Below are 20,985 nucleotides of genomic sequence, written 5' to 3'. Positions count from 1 at the left end.
GGGCCCGCCGCCGCCGCCTTGCCGCGGCCTCCCGTCCCCCGGCTGTCCCGGCAGCCGCGTCTCTCTTCACGCCGCACCCCCCCGCCCCGCCGCGCTTCGCTCCCTCCCGCTCCCTCCCGCTCCCTCCCTCCCGCCGTCAGGCTCCCCGCCCTTGGTATCGCGAGACGAGGTGAGAGCTGGCGGAGCGGCGGCGGCGGCGGCAGTAGAGGTGACCGAGGCGGTGGCGGCGGAGGCGGCGCCGAGCGCTGTGTCGGCCCCGGTGCGGCCGGAGTCGCGGTAGAGCGAAGCCCCCACGCCCCTCCCCCGTCCGCGCCCTCCCGCTTCCCCTGGGGATGGAGAAGGCGACGGTTCCGGCGGCGGCGGCGGCGGCGGCGGCTGAGGGAGAAGGGAGCCCCCCGGCGGTGGCGGTGGCGGCCGTGGCGGGCCCCCCCGCGGCGGCGGCGGCGGCGGCGGCGGCGGCGGCAGCGGAGGTCGGCGGCGGCGTAGGCGGCGGCGGCGGCGGCGGGGCTCGCTCGGCCTCCTCTCCTCGTGGGATGGTGCGAGTGTGCGACCTGCTCCTGAAGAAGAAGCCGCCGCAGCAGCAGCACCACAAGGCCAAGCGCAACCGGACTTGCCGACCCCCCAGCAGCAGCGACAGCAGCAGCGACAGCGACAACAGCGGCGGCGGCGGCGGCGGCGGAGGCGGCGGCGGCACCAGCAGCAACAACAGCGAGGAAGAAGAGGACGACGACGACGAGGAAGAGGAGGTCTCTGAGGCAAGCGCCGGGCTCCCGAGGACGGAGGGAGGAAGGGGCCGTAAGGGGCCGGGGCCGGGGCCGGGGCCGGGGCCGGGGGTGGGAGGGGACTTGCGGCGGGACACGTCCTTGCGGGTCGAGCCGCTCTCCGCCGTCCCCGCTGCTTCCCCGGCCTGGACCGTGAGGCGCGGGGTGTGGGGGAGGGTAGCGGACACGTGGGGGTGGGCGGACCGCGGGGCCCCCGGCCTCGGATAACCCGCTGCTGCCCCGGGACGGTTCACTCGGTTGGGCCTGAGGGAGCTGCTTAGATTCCCGGTTCGCTCCCCCGGCGGGGTCCGCCTGGGGTCAGTAGGGCCGCGCCACTCCTGGGGCGGGGGCGGGGGCGGGGGCGGGGGCGGGCCCAGAACGGGAGGGGTCAGATAATAGGTAGCTGGGCCTCTGGGGCAAGGCCGGGAGGTGGGTAGATTTCTCCCACTTGCGAGGTGCAAGGGAGCACTTCTGAGGGGAGGGGAGGCTGCGACGGACGCGGAGCTAAGTATTTGTGTCTGCGAGAAACACGTGAGAAGCTGTACTTTTCCATACTGTTCTGCTGCAGGTTTGGTTTTTTTTTTTTTTTTTTATTTTTTCACGATTGATTGTGGCTGCTGAAGTAGCTTTTAGTTCTTTGATCTCACAAGGATTTTGGATGGATCGAGGGTGAACTGATTTTAGATCCACATACATTCACACGTAACTCAGTGGCTGAAAGATACGTTTGACTCCTACACGCGCACACCTGTGCACCTTCAGGTGCTTCCCCAGTGAGGAAAAATGAAAGCCGGGCCCTGTCGCTTTCCAGATACTGGGGGGCAGCTGAACAGTGCTTTGAAGCCAGCCTTGGTTGTGCTGAGTCGGAATAGGAAGGCCTCTTGGTTTGTCCTAGTGATCTGGTTTCATAACTGTTTATGATTTTTCCTGGGTCCACAGACAGGCGGCGTTGCAGGACCTTATTCTTCAAAGGCCACATATAACCCAAAAGCTCAGTAAAACATACCATACTGACGAAAAATAAGAGCCTTATTATCAGCTCTTTTGTAACTCTCGTGTCCACTCCCCGAAATGGAAGCTAGAAAATCTTGATTCGGAGAATGAAGTTGTAACTTAAGGCAGCAGAAGGAAAATAACCTGAAAGGCTGATTTTAAATCTACTTGTAAGAGAACAACTGAATTATCTAGAAGCATCACTTGCCATTATTCTCTTCCACAGAGTTTATCTTGGTGCAAGGCTTGTTTTTTTGAAAATCGTACTATTGGATCTTTAGTTCCGTTCCAATAGAGAAATGCGAGTTTGAGACTTGTCTTCTATTGGAAGACCAGATTCTTTTACCTCAGATTGGATGAAGTTATACAGGTAGAGATGTAATAGTTCAAGTAGGTGTACCAAAAAGATGGACATTCCCTGCTATTCCGTTATCCTGTTGAATTCTAAGAATAGGTTTGTATTGATAGATTTTGTATTGGTTTTAGTTGGGCCTTTCAGTATAGTGTGTTACTTGGGCTGCACTTGTAACAATGAAGAGGAGGATGTGGCGGGATTCTTATTTCCAATAAAATCTATTATGGTAGTTAGAATCATTTCACTTGTATGATTCTTTGCAGAGATGAGAAACATTTTAGAAATGATCTAGTTCAGCCCTCTTATTTTAAAAATGAGGAAAACAAGGTTTAGAGGAAACTGTGGTGGATAGCAGCAAAAGTAGAAATCAAAGTTTTCTAATGGTTCAGACCAATACATTTTTTATGACCACTTCTTTCCCCTCCTGACATCTTCCAAGAAATTGCAGTGAACTTCAAGGTAACACAATCATGCAGATGTGGGCAAAATGCCAGTTTTTAATTAAGATTTTAAATTCTCCCACAAAATATCAAGCTTTGGTTTGGAACTTGGTATCAAGTTGAGTGGAGTACTTACTGGAATATTATGCTATAAACTTCACATACCTAGGTAGTTTTGTTCATTGAAATTTGGCCTAATAAGCAAAACTTTTAGTAAGTTTATAGGTGTTAATTTTGTGAGTCACATTTATTATCCTCAGAAATTGGGAATGATATATGTTGACTATCATCAACTAGGTAGGGGAGTTTCTTTGTTTCTAGTATGCTTTATTTTGTTTTGTGCACAGTGGTGTAAACAATGGGTTTGTCAGTTATGAAGATGAGTCAGGAGAAATAAGTGTAAGTAAGAAAGTACAGCCATTAAAAATAAATCTATATAGGTACATGAGGGATGAGCAGACAGAAAGGAATACAGTATGCCTCTGCACCTGCCTCCATCCTTTACCAAAATAAAGAAGTAAATCTCACAGTCACTGTACATTATAAGCCAAATGGATGAGTTGTGCAATGTTTTTCATATTATCATTTTATTGGCATGTCAGCAGAAGTTTAGCTTTCTAGAGCTAGGAAATCTTGTGGCTAATACTCATGGTATTTAAGTCCATTTTCTAATTCATTCTGTTACTGGCTACACAATGAAAAATGTGGATAATATGATCCTTGAGATTTTCCTTCCAATAGAAATCATAAAAAGAGAAAAGAACATGAAAGTTTTTGTATATAGTTGTGGTTTCAGGTATTTAAACTGAAAAATTGGAGGATAATTTAATAAAAACATACATTTGCTATGAAGAAATGTTAGCTGGATATTCTGTATATCTGCTGAAAGAGGAAACGTTGGAAGGAAAGGAGATTCAATTTAAAGAACAGCTTTATTTGAAGGTTGAAGAACAGGAATCTAATTCTTATTAAATGTTAGAATAGCTTGTTGAGAATTGGATTTTATTTTCAATATCAGAATAGGATAATCATATTTTAGATAATATGTGTAACTTCATCTATACCTGAAAACAAAAGTATAAGACCAGGAGCTCTCCTCTTCCCTCTCCTACTTCCCCCGCTCCCATTTGACTTAAAATCTTAGATCAGAAATTGAAAAATGCAGAATTTCGTTGGCTTTCAGTGGGTGACTAACATGGAAAATACACAGAATTGTATTTCCTAACATACAAGTTGTAATGCACAAAAGTTAAAATTGCGAGAGTTGATACTCCATTTCAGAAATAACATTGCATTTTGTTGAGTGCATTTTTAAATGTAATTGAATGTTATCAGTCTGTGTTTGCTAATGCAGAGTTCGAAGGGGAAAAAACTTGCTAGTAAAGGTAGCATTCATGTTCAAAAGTAACTTTTGCTAAAGATGCATAAAATGTAAAGATGTTAGTAGGAGTTATTCAGAATTCCAGTTATTTTTATTTTATTTTATCCAGTTATTACCTACCGGTAATTTGAGGCTTTAAATTTAAGAGACAAATCTAGTGGTGAAATTTTAGCAAGGGGAGTCAGTGAATAAATTAGTATTGACTATTTTTTTTTTTTTTTTTAAGATTTATTTATTCATAAGAGACACACAGAGAGAGGCAGAGACATAGGGAGAGGGAGAAGCAGGCTCCTCATGGCGAGTCTGATGCGGGACGTGATCCCAGGACCCTGGGATCACATCCTGAGCTGAAAACAAGACACTCAACCGCTGAGCCACTCACTTTTTAAAGAATTTGCAAGGCCAGGGAGAAATCTGTTTGTAGACCTGGAAAAGGTAGGGTTGAGTATGAGAGAAAAATTATTTCAGTCAATATTTTTCTCTCAAATTCACTTCAAAATCTTTTTGTTGTTGTTGTTTTTTAATGGAAAAATGCCACCCAGGTTCCTTTGTTACAGTGGTAGAATCCCAGATAAGTCCAGAGAAGCTTACCTTTTCCCCATTTTCATCTCTTAATTGATAAAGCGGTATTTTAAGATCTTTGAAGAAATAGTTCTGTCATAATTATCTTGTCTTCTAGACTGCTTAAGCACAATACTTGATAAAAAACATTTTCAGTGAGTAACTAGTACTTAGGGAGGATCCAGAATTCATCTAGGAAACCAAGAGAAGGAATTGAGTTTCCTTTTCCCTTCTTGGATCCAGGACTGCCAAATAGCTAAAGTTTGGACTTATTTCAGTATCTTTTAGTTACTAATTCTTAGTGACAGTCCTCTTCCATAGGTATTACAGGGAAAGCCAGTTAAGCCAATATACATTGATTGTTGAATGCCTGATAAGTACCTTAAGCCTCCTAGATACAATTACATTTTAAAAACATAAGAAAATATCATTCAGTGCCTCCTGTATGTTAAATCCAACATAATGGTTAAGAGCATAGATATGATCCATTACTCACTAGCTTTGTGATCTCAGGCAAGTATTACTTCTCTGCACCTTAATTTCCTCTTATGTAAATGATGGTAAGGTATGTTCTACTTTATATCATTGGTATGAGAATTAAATGAGATAATACAAGTAATATATTTTCATTTTATTTTCACCATATCCCTACAAAGTAGGTATTTTTATATATGTTTCATTATTTAATAAAATGTTTAGAGTTCCTATTATATGCTGGGCATTTTGCTCTACTGGGTAAGTAATGGTGAGGAAACATGTTTTAAGACACATTGATTTTAAAATGCACCAATAATTAAATACAGGTTTTGGGAAGTATGAGAGTGGGAGTAAATGGTTAATGTAGATCCTGAATAAAGTGGGTGAATTTCAGAAGTATACAGATGTTGGGAGAGGATATTCATATTGATTTCAAAGGCAAAGATCCTGGCTTAGAAGGGTTTTGGGTAACTTCATCAGAGTCACATAGCTAATAAGTGGCAAAGCAGGACGTAACCTGTCTGAGTCAAAGCCTCCTCGTTCATTCGCTCACTCACTCACTCATTTATTAATTAATTCATTCATTCACATGTTCTGTTATGTGGTGTTGAGTGCGACATCTTAGATGTTGGCATTTCAGATGGTGTGAAAACAAATTCAAATGGTATAGGAGAACAACGTTTAGGTAGTAGGGCAACCACTCAAGACAAGTTGACTACCCTAAGCTTTTCTTTCCTTTTCTTATTCCTATTTTCTTGTTAACCTTCTCTTTTTTTTATTCAACTCCTTGAAAAAGAAGAAATACAGAAAAGTACAGATAAGTGTGTCCGTGTTCCTACCATCTAGAATTAACAACTGTTAACAAAATAAACTTGATAGTGAAAACTATCCTCTTTAGAAGCAGTCTGTTGCTTCTCTTAGATTTTTAGTTTTCAAGGTTATTTTCTTTATTTTAAGCCAAAAAATTTTTACTTTTAAATAGGAGTTGACTTAGGATCTGGGTAGGCTGTGAATACCTGACATTAAACCCAAGATTTTGTCGAAGGTGCTTATAAGTATTTTATTCTTTTCTCCCTTACACCCATGGTGTGTGTGTGCAGAACTTTTATTGGATATTTTAGAGAGGTCAGGTGACTGCCTCTTCCCTCCCTCCCACCTTGTTATTTTGAAACATTCTCACTGCAGTAGTGGGGAATCAGGCAGGCATTTATGTGCATTGTTTGGAATTGGGAAACTGCTTGTAGCCAAGGTAATGTGGTAACACAGAAGACCTATTTGTGTTGAGAAGTCCAGAACTTACTTTACTTGTTCTTTCTGGAAACTAACCTTACGCTTACTCTTGACTTAAGTCCTCATATTTTGTCTTTTAATTGTTTAATTAATGAATCAGTTTTCATCTAGTCTGCTAAGAACTATCAGATCTGAAGATGGAAACCTTGCCTTACACATCTTTGTATCTCCTGCTGCACTGTTTTCAATGTGTTACGTAAGTCTTAGTGTCTTACCTTTGCTAGGCTTTCAAGAAGTTAGATGTCAGAAGTAAAAATAAATAAGTAATTAATAAGTATTTCTTCTTTAACCACTACTCTGGAAATATTTGGGTTCGTCAGAGACTTCCCAAAATTTGCTAGACTATTTACTAGACTGCTTCTACTGGCATCCAGTTTTACCATCTGGTTGACTGGAAGTTCAGTTTTTAGGTCTTTGAGATAGCATATTTGCATTTATGACAGTAGTTAATTCTGCATTCTTACAAAGATGACTTAGTGGGTTAGTAAAGGTACTTGTCATGAACTTCCATATAATTTTTACAGACTTGACCAACATCGATGAAAAAGATTTCACTTCATAGTAGTATGTGAGATAGTGTGTTGATACCACTTAGTTTTTGTTAGCACCAATAGGGGGCACCAACATCCATGATAATCTATGCGCGATCTGACTAACTTCCTTCAACTTTCACCTTTTTGGGGGAAGAAAAAATTGTTAGGGAATTGAAGGTAAAGAGTGAATATGAATACCCTTTTAGTCTCTGGAACCTTACTTGTCTGGTAGTTATGCCTATCCACTTGCCATGCAGAATCAAAACAGCTTTTGTCATGTTTGGTGGTTTTTTAACTTACATATATTTTCTTCTCTTTAAAAACTTTTTCAATCATTAGGGGAAGTGAAGTTGTGGAACAACATAGATAACGTTTTATCATGATTTATAATTTAGATTTTAATTATTGAAAAAAGACATACTGGATTTTATTTTTCCCAAAAAATGCTTTGAAACTCAACATTAATAGAGACCTGATTATTTAAAGTACAACACAGATTGCCTTCTGTTATCTTCTAAAACTCGTAAACATTACCTTGATCTTTTGAAAGAGTTGGCTTAAGTTTACTTCTGGGTAAGACTAGACATAAAAGAGGGTCAGTTGCAAAAAAATGTAAAGTTTGTAGTACTTTAGGAATATTTTTTGGACCCAATATTATTTAGTATATTTATAAATAATTTGGATAATATGGTGAAATACCTCTCAGGTGTACAGTAGGTCAGAGTGAATTGTGTTTGAGAAGGTTGTTGAGAATAGGTTAAAAATGCTAAATAGGTTTTTATGAGTCACGGGTAAAAAAATGTGGTTTTTTTTTGGTAAATGAACTGAAACAAAGCATGCGTTTTCAGTAAAAGTTCAGTATGGTGTGGAACAAGATGAAATGCGGTATTGGAGAATCATAACTCTTATTTTAAATAATTCTGTGATACCTCTGCACAAAATAGATTATGTATATTTCCATCTGCTATACCATGGAAATGTTGTTGACCGAAACTAGGGAGGATCTAGAGTGGGATAATTTAAAAATGATTGGAGGGTTAGGGATGGAATCCATGATCAAGGAGGATTGCAAATTATACTTAATTATATTCTTATTGCTTGTTACTTAATGTTCAGATTAATCAGTTACTGAAACTTGAATCATGGAGAAAAATGTGAGGTGTGTTAGGTAGTGTTATTTAAATTTTGAAAATAAGTAAACTCCTCATTTCTTAATTCTTGATATTATTTGAAAGTACACACCAGACATGACAAATTGATGAAACTAGTTTATACAGATGCATCTCTATCAGGCCACATATATCTCTAGCAGGCATTCCTCTCCTCGGCTATCATTAAGTCTCATTTAATCCATCCTTCCTTCCTTCCTTCCTTCCTTCCTTCCTTCCTTCCTTCCTTCCATACCCCCCAAAAATAAAGCAGAAAATTTTTAAAAAAGGTGAAGAAATAACCTATCCTAAAATTAGTGATCTGTGTTTTCCTCTTGAATTGTCTTGTAATTAAAGAACCTTTGAGAAATAACTTGATCTGTAGAAAAATTAGTTTCATCAGTTTTAAATTTGGAATGAATAAACATTAACATATAGTTCTATTTTCCTTTCCTTCTTTCCTATCAGTCTCAGTCTGAGACCTGAGAAGGAAAGGAAGTTGTCTTCTAGTTTGTGTTATTTCAGGTCTATTTCCAGTTCAGTCTTTGATCTCATTATTGTCTCGTTTTCCTCTTATATTTTATTTGAATTTAATCAAACAGAAAGAGTCCTGTTATAAAGCCTCCAGTACTTACTAGTTCAGGATGTAGTATAGGAGTTAATTCTTTTACCTGACATTTATTGAGTCTCCTGTGTGTAGCTGTTTTGAGTATATAGTAATCTCAACCATTTCCCTCTCAGTGAATGTTAAAAAGTCAGCTATATTTAAGTATATGTTGAGTTAAATTATTTTATTCATGTTGTAGGTTAGTAAAACTTAAATTTACATACATGAAAAATTCAATGATGGAATTTTTTTTCTGATTTTTAGAAAATATCACTATTATACTTTTTTTTTTTTTTAAGACGTTTATTTATTCATGAGAGACAGAGAGAGAGAGAGAGAGGCAGAGACACAGGCAAAGGGAAGAGCAGGCTCCATGCAAAGAGCCTGATGTGGGACTCTATCCCGGGTCTCCAGGATCACGCCCTGGGCTGAAGGAGGCGCTAAACCGCTGAGCCACCTGGGCTGCCTTTTTTTTTTTTAAAGATTTTATTTATTTATTCATGAGAGACAGAGAGGCACAGACACAGGCAGAGGGAGAAACAGGCTCCATGCAGGGAGTCCGACATAGGATTCCATCCCGGATCTCTAGGATCACACCCTGGGCTGCAGGTGGTGCGCTAAACTGCTGAGCCACCCAGGCTGCCCACTATTATACTTTCCTAAATAAATTTAAAAAGCATTATTGAGACCTAGCAAAATCAGGGATTATGAAGAATTTGAAGGCACATGAAACATTGTTACTAGCTTCATAAAATTTAACTCATGTTAAGATAAATTAATACTAATTTAAAACTGTGAAGATGGTTTTAGTCTTGTATAATTAATTTGGAGATCTGTGTTTTCAGTATAACTGTAGATATATATCTATATATACTATAGTATGTATAGTATATATACTCTACTATATATGCTATATATATTATACTGTATATATAACTTTAGAATTGGTCTCATTATAGGGATTGTTTTATTTCTGTTTTTGAATATAAGCTGGGTAGACTTTACATCTTTTATGAGTGCCTCTTGGAATACTCCCTAATTTGTGGTATTATGTTCTGATTATTTTTTTATATGATGAAGTCTGTATCTGCTCTTTTTCTAGAATATCCTTAGCAATTAAAGTACACCAAATATTCATCCATTCTAATTTTACTGTGAAGATTTTGTAGTAAGAATAGATGTTATAAAGGTATACTTATGGTTAATGCAGGTACAAATATGTTAAAATATGAGGAGTTGAGTTACAGGATGGTGTAGAGTACAATGTTAAAAGCCTTCTAAGTTAGATTTTAAATGTAGCATTTACTTATAATTCTACCCTTCAGAATTAATCATTATTTGAAATTTTTTTCTTTCACCCTTGGTGTATGTTAATCAAATTATCTGTCACACAGAACAAAGTTATCACTTACACATTTTGTCTGCTAAAAGTTTAATTGATGAGCATACTTAAAGTACATCAGTTGAAAAGATAAGTCTTCAGTCAATGATTACATACTTAGCTATAAAAACTAATGAATGCATTCATACTTTATAAAAGTCTTCTAATAAAATTTTTTTATCTTCTTTCTCAAAGTAAATGCTACTAACAGCTTGGTGTATATCAAATGTTCTAGTTTCTTTTCTTGGTAGGAGTGAATGAATGAGTGTGGGGTGGGGAAGGGGGGATGTGTGTCTGACCAAGTACATTAGGATTTGCCTCATTGTTCTCATTTTCTTATGAATGTTCCATAGTATGAATGTTCATAATTTATTTGCTCTTTTATATTGGTAGACATTTTTTAAAAGATTTATTTATTTTAGAGAGAGAAAGTGTGCACAGGCACATGTGCAAGGAGGGAGGGGCAGAGAGAGAGAGGGAGAAAGATAATCTCAAGCAGACTTGGAGCCAGATGTGGGGCTGGATTTCATGACCCTGAGATCATGACCTGAGCCAAAACCAAGAGTGGAGTGCTTAACCAACTGAGCCACCCAGGTGCCCCTATATTGGTAGACATTTTGATTGTTTTTAGTACGTTGCTATTACATATATAATGCTGAAGTAAATGTCCTTTTACAGTTATTTTTGAGTATAAAAATATTTCTTTGGGATGGATTCCTGGAAAGAATTGCTGAGCCAGAGGTTATGCATGTGTTAAATTTAATAAATACTTCAAGTTTAACTTCCATCAACAGGATTTTAAGGATATTACTGGAAATGAGCAATCTTAGTTCTTAAAACGTGTTAAACAAAAAAGTGTTTGTTTTGTTTTGTTTTCATTTTCCTGAGTACTATTGACATGAATAAATTTTTATTTTTATTTTTCATTTGGATTTCTTTGGAAAATTTCCTGTTATATCCTTTACCTTTTCTATTAGAATTGTCTTTTTCTTAGTGATTTGTTGGTGCTGTTTATATTTATGCATAATAATCCTTCACAGTATTATTTGTGCTCTCTGTTTACAGTATGTTTGCAATGTAGAAACATTTTTATTTTTGTGTAGTAAAATGACTTACTCTTTTATAATTTCTAGAGACCTTCACCCCAATATTTTAAGAAAATATTCTTAGAAATTTTCTTTTGATACCGCTGTGCTTTGTTTTTGAAAGATACACAGGTATCTTTTTAAATATAATATTTAACTGTTGTGTCCATTTCTTATTTACTCTTTTTAGTAGCATTTGATCTTGTTGGTCAATTTTTGTCTCTTCAAAAAATGCTACTCTATTTGCTTATGTAATACCACCCTCTTCTGTTTTGACATTACTAGCAGCTTTTTTTGGTCTTCTTATTTCCTCCTACTCCCCTCACTGTACATTCTTTGATTATTTAGGACCTCGTTGCTCAGTCGTGGGCCCTTTTCCATCTTGTGTGTAGTCTCACTTCTTAGGTGATCTTATCTAGTCTTGTGTATTTATATGTAATGCTAGTGACTGTCAAGTGTGTATTTCCAATTTATAAATTTGTTTTTTATTGGTATGTGTATTTCCAATTTAAACTTTTCTTCTTGAGTATGGATGTGAACTTTTTGGTCATCCAATATTTGTACAAACCTTTCTTCTAACACATACTTTTCTTCCTTTCTTAAGAATCACTCCAAAGTTTCATCCAGTTACTAGATGTAGCTCAACATGATAGATATTTACATAATTCTTTTTCTCTTAATTCAGCCAGTAATCTATAAGATAATAAATAATATGTCTCTTATTTTGCCCAACCATTGCACAGCAGTGAATAGGAATAGGATAATCATAATGATGCTTCGTTGGAGAAGGAAGAAACAGAAGTAGATAGCAGTAGTTGGCCCATGTTAATACTGAAATCCTTCTTGACCGAAGACTCTGCTTTGGCAACATATAAATTCCTCAGTTAAGCCTTTGATTTTGCTCTATGATAAAAATGCCATTTTGATTATTGTGTATGTCATTGGCTTTGTTCTTAGGTGATTCTTCCTTGTTTGTTATTTCCCTTTGCCACATCTGAAGTAATAGGCATTCAAGATGATGACATCCCTAGAAATTGTACAACTTTTATAGCTCCCTGCCAGTTGGTATAGATTAAGGGTTATTTAAGGTTCAGTCATAGGTTTCTTTTCTTTTCTTTTTCTTTCTTTCTTTCTTTCTTTCTTTCTTTCTTTCTTTCTTTCTTTCTTTCTTTCTTTCTTTCTTTCTTTTCTTTCTTTCTTTCTTTCAGATTTTATTTATTTATTCATGAGAGACACAGAGAACGGCAGAGGCAACAGGCAGAGGAAGAAGCAGACTCCGTGTAGAGAGCCCGACATGGGACTCGATCCCAGGTCTCCAGGACCACACCCTGGGCCCAAAGCGGCGCTAAACCGCTGAGCCACCCTGGCTGCCCATAGTCATAGGTTTCTATAGGCTAGTAATGTAGTTTGGTGGTAAAACTTTCAAAAACTTTAATTTCTATTCTGTTTTCTTTAAGTCAGTACCATATGACTTTATCATCAGCAGAAGATCTCTGTTAGATTTTTTGAAAGCTCTTCGTTCTCATAGTGCTGCTCTCCCTGTTACTGGGCTACCTTGAGGGCATCTGAAAAAATAGGTTTGATTGGTTTATCAGTCAGAGTTTAACCAAGTTGACACATCAAAACCCAGGTGGGAAAGCAATACTCTTCACGTGTTCTTTGCTACCCTGTGGCAAAAAACCTTTGAGGTCACAAAGTTCTCTTGGTATATTTGGAGCACAAAAGTCCTGCTTTTCCTAACCTGAGAAGCCTCAATTTACAGGATTCAGGTTAGAGTTTGCTACTGAAAGAGCTTCCCTCGGTGGCATTGTATTTATGTCTATCTCTGTTTACAAACTGCGTTACTCTTGGTGGAGCTGTTCTTTTTGCCAGTTCTTTAAACAACCAACAGCCGCCAATATTCTGAGTTTTTCTAATTGCTTTTCTTAGAGTTATACACATTTGGTAGTCATATAATGTGCCCTCCCCATTATTGCAGGCATAATGGTTTGGTACTGTATAACAGAGGTTGTTGGTTCTTCAGCCTGTTGTGTTTCCTTGCTATCTGTCCTCTGAGCCTTACCAGAGTTTTTAGGAATTTGTTATGGCAATTTACTCTGTTGGTTAAAATATAAGATGGATTGTTGGAATAAAGAGACTCCAAAACACATCTGGTTATGTGATACCCTGGGGGTAGTCCTTCAGGTCATGCATGGGTCTAAGCTCCTGTTTTGTTACACCATCCCTTAACCTGTGCTGTCCAGTATAGTAGCTGTGTACCATGTATGGCTACTCAGTGCTTTAAATGTGCCTAGTACAACAGGGTCTAGATTTTTAGTTTTATTTAGTTTTAATTAATCTAAGTAATCACATGTGGCTAGTGGCTACCATGTTAGAGAGTGCAGATATAGAACATATACATTGTCACAGAAAGTTTTATTGGACAGCTCTGCCTTAGGGTGTTAACTTTATCTACAAAGTCCAATTTGTGTCACTAACATCACATTCATGTTCCAGCCTGTTTTGGGCTGAATTGTGTCCCTCCAAAATTCATGTTGAAACCCTAACCTCGGGATCCCTGGGTGGTGCAGCGGTTTGGCGCCTGCCTTTGGCCCAGGGCGCGATCCTGGAGACCCGGGATCGAATCCCACGTCGGGCTCCCGGTGCATGGGGCCTGCTTCTCCCTCTGCCTATGTCTCTGCCTCTCTCTCTCTGTGTGTGACTATCATAAATAAATAAAAATTTAAAAAAATTAAAAGCTTGGACATTTAAAAAAAAAAAAAAGAAACCCTAATCTCCATTGTTGGTGGGGTACAAACTGGATATTATTACTGTGGAAAAGAGAATGGAGTTTCCTCAAAACATTAAAAATAGAACTACCTTACTCTACTGGGTATTTACCCCCAAAATACAAAAACACTAATTCAAAGGGATACATGCACTCATGTTTATTGCAGTATTATTTACAATAGCCAAATTATGGAAGTAGCTCAAGTGTCCTTCAATTGACGAATGGATAAAGAAGATGTAACACACACAGGAATATTATTCAGCCATAAAAAAGTGAAATCTTGATATTTGCAACAACATGAATAGAACTAGAGAGTATAATGCTAAACAAAATAAATCACTCAGAGAAGGACAAATACCATATGATCCGACAAAACAAGTAAAGGTAAAAAAGACAAACGAAGAAACAGACTCTTAACTATAGAGAAGAAACTAGTGGTTATTAGAGGGTAGGTGGGAGAGGGGGATGGAAATGAGGATTAAAGCGAGCACTTCTCATGATAAAAAATAATAATAATAATAAAGAAGCTTTATTATACCCCCAGTATCTCAGAATGTGACTGCATTGAGAGGTAATGCTTAAAAAAAGGAATTAAGGTTAAATTAGGTCATATGGGTGGATCATCACCCTAATCCAATCTGACAAGTGTCCTTATAAGAAGAGGAAATTTGGACACAGCAAGAGGCACCAGAAATACATGCACACAAAAAAGGTCATGTGAGGACACAGCAAAAAGGTGGCTGTCTACAAGCCAAGGAGGGAGACCTCTAAAGAAACCAAACCTGATGACACCTTGATCTTGGACTTCTAGCCTAAAAAACTGTGAGAAAATAAATTTTTGTTGTTTAGCCACCCGTCTATGGTATTTTGTAAGACAGGCCTAATGTAAAACTAATGTAAAGCACATGAGAAATAAGAAACAGAAAGGCATACACAGATAGCTTCCTTTTAACGAATTGTCCAAGAAATTGCAAACATCAGTTCCTGACCAAAATTTAGTTTTATGTCCATACCTAGGACCCAGCTCTTGCTGGGTACACAGATATAGCTTGTGGAGAAGTGTTTTACTAAAGAAAAGGGAGTGTGGATGTTGGAGGACAATTAATGTCTTAAACCAATATAATTTAGGATTACATTGTTGTTATGGCTAGCAATACAAAGAAAAAAAGTTACTCCTGGATCCTGAAATAATCTTCTTGGGTCATGTGTCCATTCCTGAACCAGTCGTCGATAAGGAAAGAGCTGCTTTGTTTAGGTGTAGATCATGTCTTTCTGTACTTCTAGGAGATAGACTAGGACAGGTCATTTTCATCTGAGTCTCATGGAATGGTTTCCTGGAAAGTGTTTCTGCTGCCAAAAAGGTAAAGTGGTAGAGTGGGAAGGGAAAGGATACTGGACATAAGACTTCCAAGGTAAACCTCAACACTTCCCACTTCTCTCCATGTTTGCTGCCATCATATTAGCCCAGGCTATTATCTTGCTTGGACTTCACTGTGGTCTCCTAATTTGATCTCCTAGCTTTCTTCCTTGCCTCCTTGTACTTCATTTCATTCTTCGTGCAGCAACTAGGCCAATCTTTGTGAGATGTAATTTGTTATTTGACTTCTCATTGCTGTTAGAATAATATCCAGACTCCTACTTTGGCCTGTAAGACTTTGTATGGCTGATCCTTCTAACTATTCTAACCTCATTTTATATCCCTTTTAGTTCATTTACTATCTTCTAGTTCTGCTCTATTCTTAGAGCATGGAGACTTTCTCACTTAGGGTGTTTTACTTTCTTTGTAGAATATTCTTCCCCTAATTCTTTGTCTCTTCTCTTTTAGGTTTCAGCTTCGATATCCTTTCTTGGTCAGGGTTATTGAAAGAAACTTTTCCTATCTACCCCTCTCCACCCTCCCTTTCAGTTTTCTGCCTATAACTGCTACTGGGATAAGAAATAGGGAGCCCTCTTGGTCTTTGATCAAGCTTTATTAGTATTAGATATTTTAGGGGACTCCTCTGTTTCTTAAGACTTGGAAAGGGATTTGTGGGTGGTGGGAGTGGGGGAATTTGAGTGTTTAATATTCCCAGATTAATAATAGCTGTTTTTTTATTCCTTTGTTTACATCAATTTTAGTTATTAGATTGGACCTTTTGATAGTGTTCTTTTTGTACATGGAGAGTCCTCAAATATCTGTGATTCTGTATGGCTCAAAGCCTAATATGTTAAAATGCTTTGATGTCTTAGAAGGCAGTTTTCCCTCATTGATCTGTCAAGAGTTTTAGATATTCATAACTTATCAGATGGCTTTTGTAAACTGCCATAAAATATGCCTATTGAGATTTTAATTGGAATTACAGGGATCCCTGGGTGGCGCAGCGGTTTGGCGCCTGCCTTTGGCCCAGGGCGTGATCCTGGAGACCCGGGATCGAATCCCACATCAGGCTCCCAGTGCATGGAGCCTGCTTCTCCCTCTGCCTGTGTCTCTGCCTCTCTCTCTCTCTCTCTCTCTCTCTCTCTCTTTGTGACTATCATAAATTAAAAAAAAAAGAAAAAAGGAATTACAATGAAATATGGATTAGTTTGAGGAGAAATAGATGTGTAATACTGAGCATTTCCATCCAGAAACATGGCATGCCTCTGTTTTCTTCAAGCCCTTCATCTGTCTTTAATAAAGTTTTATAGTTTTCTAGATTTTGCACATTTTGGGGGGTTTATTCCATATTATTTTATAGTTCTTACTACTATCATGAATTTTTTTTAAAGCTTTATTTATTTATGGGGGGGGGCAGAGACACAGGAGGAGGGAGAAGCAGGCTTCATGCAGGGAGCCCAATGTGGGACTCGATCCTGGGACTTCAGGATCACGCCCCAGGCTGAAGGCAGGCGCTAAACCACCAAGCCATCCAGGGATCCCCTGAGTTTTTTCTTCCATTACACTTTGTAATTAGTTATTGTTGGAGTATAGGAACCTATGGATTTTGATATTTTGATCTTGTGTATATGGTGACTAAGCTGAATTCTAATATTATGTCAGTTTATTTTGTTGAGTTTTCTGATTAAATTGTTATATTGACTCCAATAAATTATTGTCTTTGGTCTCTTCTTTTTCAGTACTCTTACCTCTTGTTTTTCCTCTTACTGCATCAGTTTTGAACACTCCCAAAATGTTGAATAAAAATGATTATAATAGAGGCAATCGTTATCTAGGGAGTGCTAATGAGAGTGCTGCTGTGTCACTACTAAGTATAATGCAAATATCCTTTCTTAATTTAGTATATCTCTTTCTCATAGCTCACTAAGTTTTATCAGAAATGTATACTGACTTCTATCAAATAAATTTTTGGCATCTATTCAAATGAGTATTTCTTCCCCCCTTCAATCTATTCATACAATGAATTGCAATAATAAGTTTCCTAATATTAAACTGTTGGGAATACTTCGTATTATGTAGTATTTTTTTTTAACACAGTGTTGGGTTTGATTTCATTAACATTTCAATTTATATTTTCTGGGACATTATCCGTTTCATATTAGATTTTCAAATTTCTTGGGAGAAACTGTATTCCTTTCCTACATTCCAATCCTACATTACTCTTAAAAAGATTTGTGCTTGACAGATGCAATTTTATGCATTCTTTTTCTTTTTAATCTTCAATTTTGTGTTTTTAACCACATTTGCCAGTTGGATGTTAGAAAATAGTTTGATCAAGGGGTTTATTTGATCTCTGTAGTTTTATAATTTTTAAAAGTGGCTTAAGTAATTCAGTGTATACCTCTTAACTCATTTGTAATTGAGAAAAAAAGTAATTGTGGTAAACAAGGGAAACAAAAACATTACCATTTTAACCATTTAAGTGTACAGTTCAGTAGTGCTGAGTATATTCACGTTGTCATACAACAGACACTTTTTATCTAGAACTAGCTAGACTCCCCATTTTCCTCTTTCCCCATCTCCTGGCAATTACATTTTACTTTCTGTTTCTGTGAATTTGACCATTTTAGATGAGTAATATAAATGGAATCGTGTAGTATCATTTTTTTGTGACTGACTTATTTCACTTAGCATAACGTCCCTAAGATTCCTCTGTGTTATAGTATATGGCAGTATTTCTTTCCTTTTTAATAAAGACTGAATAATACATTGTGAACATTTGGGTTGTTCCACCTTTAACTATTGTACCTCTTGTTTTTTAGGCTTAATTCATGTATTTTAAATTTAGACTGACTTTTGGAGGGAGATAGGAACTTAATTAATCTTGTATTTTTAAATGGTTAATCAGTTTATTTGGCTATTTCAATCTATCCTTTCTCACTCTTTGAAGTACTACCTTTATTTCATATATTTGGACAGTAGAATGGTAGACTGGATTATATATGCTCAGTATATACATCTCTACTTGTACTGCATTTGTATAACCTGAAGGCCCATATATTAAAATTAGGGATTTTTTTTTTTAAGATTTTATTTATTCATGAGAGACACACACACACACACACACACAGAGAGGCGGAGAAGCAGGCTCTGTGCAGGGGACCTGATGTGGGACTCGATCCCTGGGCTCTCCAGGATTATGCCCTGGGCCTAAGGCAGTCACTAGACTGCTGAGCCACCCAGGGATCCCTTAAAATTAGTTGTTTGTACTAAACAGTTTCCTGTGCTTTTTGACACGTAGCTAACGTCTGCAGGGTTTTATGGTTAATAAAGTAATTTTCCATATTTTTCATTTAATGTATGTTGTCAGTGATCTTTTGAAACAATTTTTTTTTTTCCCTCTTAACCTCTAAAGCTCTAAGCAGGCTTGGCTTCTCTTTTTCCTTTCTTTCCTCTCTCCCTTAACAATTTCTACTATAGAAGTAAAGGTGCTTTTATGAAGAAGACGAGCAGTAACAGCATCTATAAAGTGTTCTTAATGATTTATGATGTCATTAGTCTTAAGTAGGCTGTTTTTGGACTTGAACATATCTACGGCAGGACTTACAAATTCTATGAATGTATTTTAGTTCTTTTGTGTTATCACTCCAGTGTTCTTTAGTTTTGTTTCAGTGTTTTTGAAGTGTATTTCAGATAGACCAGAAATAGTTTAAAAATTATGTAGTTGCTATTTCAAAGAAAAAAATACCAGAATAGAAGAGTTGCTATAAGACTCAAGCTAGGTAAGTTTCAACTCCATTGGTGGGATGACATATCTTTTGAATCAAACCTGTGATAAAGTATGCAATCATAATATCAAACTGTGACTGGTATTTTGTTTTCTTTCTCATTTTTTTATGTGAGAGGAATCTTAAGGGAGATTGCATTGTGTTTTTTCTATTTTTATTAAGTCATGTAGTAAATACAAACTGTAAAATTTTAAGTAGTAGAGAAAGATAAGTATAATAGTTGAAAATCTCCCTTTTATATCCTAAAGGTATAAATCTTAGATACATGTAATGTTATGCTTTTTTTTGTGCATTTTCACACATATATCCACATGTGTATTTATGTAAACAAATTTTTGTTTTGTATGAATGTGGTCCTTATGAAAATATTGTGAAATTTTTTTAAACTACTAGTTTATCATACTCTTGCCATATAAATACACATATAGTTTCTTACTTCCTTTAATGGTTGGGAGGTATTCTCTTGTCAGGAATCATTTTTTTCCTGGTTTTATACAGTTTGTAGCCAGTATTTTGATTGTACCTAGTGTTCTGCCATTACAAATAATACTGCAGTGGACTCTTTGATATACATATCTTTGTGTATACGTTTCTGTTATTTTGGCTGGATATATTCCACTGGTAAAAGTGCTGGTCCAAAGGTACCTGGGTCTGTCTCTGTAATTCTCATTTTATTATGTGTGTCAGCACCATATTTTAAAAACTACAGTGGTTTTGTAGTGGTTTATTATGTTTTGGGTTATGGTAGGTCAAATGTTAGCTTTCAAGCCCAATTAATATCTCTTCTCTGTAGGTGTAGCTCTTGGCTGACTGCTTTATCCATAATCTCTCCCCTGAAGCTGTTCATAACATTTAGCACATAGAGTAATTATAATCTTCATTAACTAATATTTTAATGAGTGCTTACTATATCCCAGGCACAGTTTGAATTGCTTTGTCTCATTTAATCCTCACAGCAACTCTAAGAGGTAGATAATATTATTATTCACATTGTATAGTTGAAATAAATAAAAAAAATACCTTGCTCAAGGTCACAGTAAATGATGAAATATAAACAGGAATAGTCTCACATCAAAGTCTGCTTTCTTAACTCCTATGAACCACTGCCTTTTTTACTACTGTAATGGCCTCCCTAGTAGTTAATCAAGAAATATGTTTTATGTAAATTATTAGAGATCACTAGCTCATTTCATCTTGTGTCTAGGTCCTTTTTACAGATATTTGTATGAATGACATCTTATTCTAATTACCCATCAGTAGTGATTGTCTTAGTATATTTAAGAGTTGGTTAAACACCAGATTATAAAACTGTTCCCTATTCTCTTCCCCACCCCCAAAAAGACTTTGTCAGAGTGTAGCTAGTTAATGTTGCTCTGTTCTGTTAGGTCTTGTTTATCTAATCTTATCTTGGGAAAAATCACGTGATTGATTTTGAGCTAGATTGTGAGTGAATAGTGTACTATTAACCTTTTCTGGAACATCAAATCAAAATACATACCTTTAGATGATATCTTTTATTGTAAGTTCTCAAAATTTAAGGTGAGATGAAAGCTGTTTTAGATCTCTTAATTCATTATGTTCAGTAAATACAATATGTAAACTGAACGCTTCAGAGCCTCACATAAAACGGGATATAGTAATAAGCTTTTTTGGGGGTGATCAGATGAGATAATGTATGTGAAAACATTTGTAAAACTATTAATGGTCTCCATAAATAATAGTTGTTAAAAGTGAAGCATTAGGAAGAATAAAGGGTGTTGTGAAAATAGATTTACTGTTTTGGTTATTTTTTTTTTTTAAAGACAATTTAAAACTAATTCAGAAAAATCACACTTTTAGGAAGGAATTTTCCTTCCTAATTCCGTTTCATTTATTTATTTAGTTAGTTCATAGATTGCCAGTAAAACTCTTTAGCTATAATTGTGCATGTGGGTTAATTTATTTTAGATGGAGCCAATGTTAGCATAGGGAATGAAAGTCTAATGGATATTCTACAAATCATAGTGACATAGGTTATATGCCCTTTTAGGATTCTATTCTGGATTCATTAGATCTTTA

The 20,985-nt window shown here is 37.3% G+C and overlaps 1 protein-coding gene across 5 annotated transcripts in view; it reads left to right on the top strand.

Annotated features, from left to right (window-relative positions):
* Positions 1–332: 332 nt before the first annotated feature.
* ANKRD17 (ankyrin repeat domain 17) overlaps positions 333–20,985 on the top strand; it is a 154,987-nt gene continuing 134,334 nt past the window's right edge. For 4 of the 5 annotated variants that reach the window (XM_041726243.1, XM_041726242.1, XM_041726239.1 and 1 more), the window contains exon 1: positions 333–755. In XM_041726243.1, the coding sequence (XP_041582177.1) occupies positions 333–755 (423 nt within the window). The remainder of the gene's footprint in view (positions 756–20,985) is intronic. The other variant, XM_041726240.1, reaches the window with a different exon arrangement.

Source organism: Vulpes lagopus, chromosome 12 (assembly GCF_018345385.1).
Source record: "Vulpes lagopus strain Blue_001 chromosome 12, ASM1834538v1, whole genome shotgun sequence".
Lineage (NCBI taxonomy): Eukaryota > Metazoa > Chordata > Mammalia > Carnivora > Canidae > Vulpes > Vulpes lagopus.
This window is presented reverse-complemented; position numbering and strand designations above follow the sequence as displayed.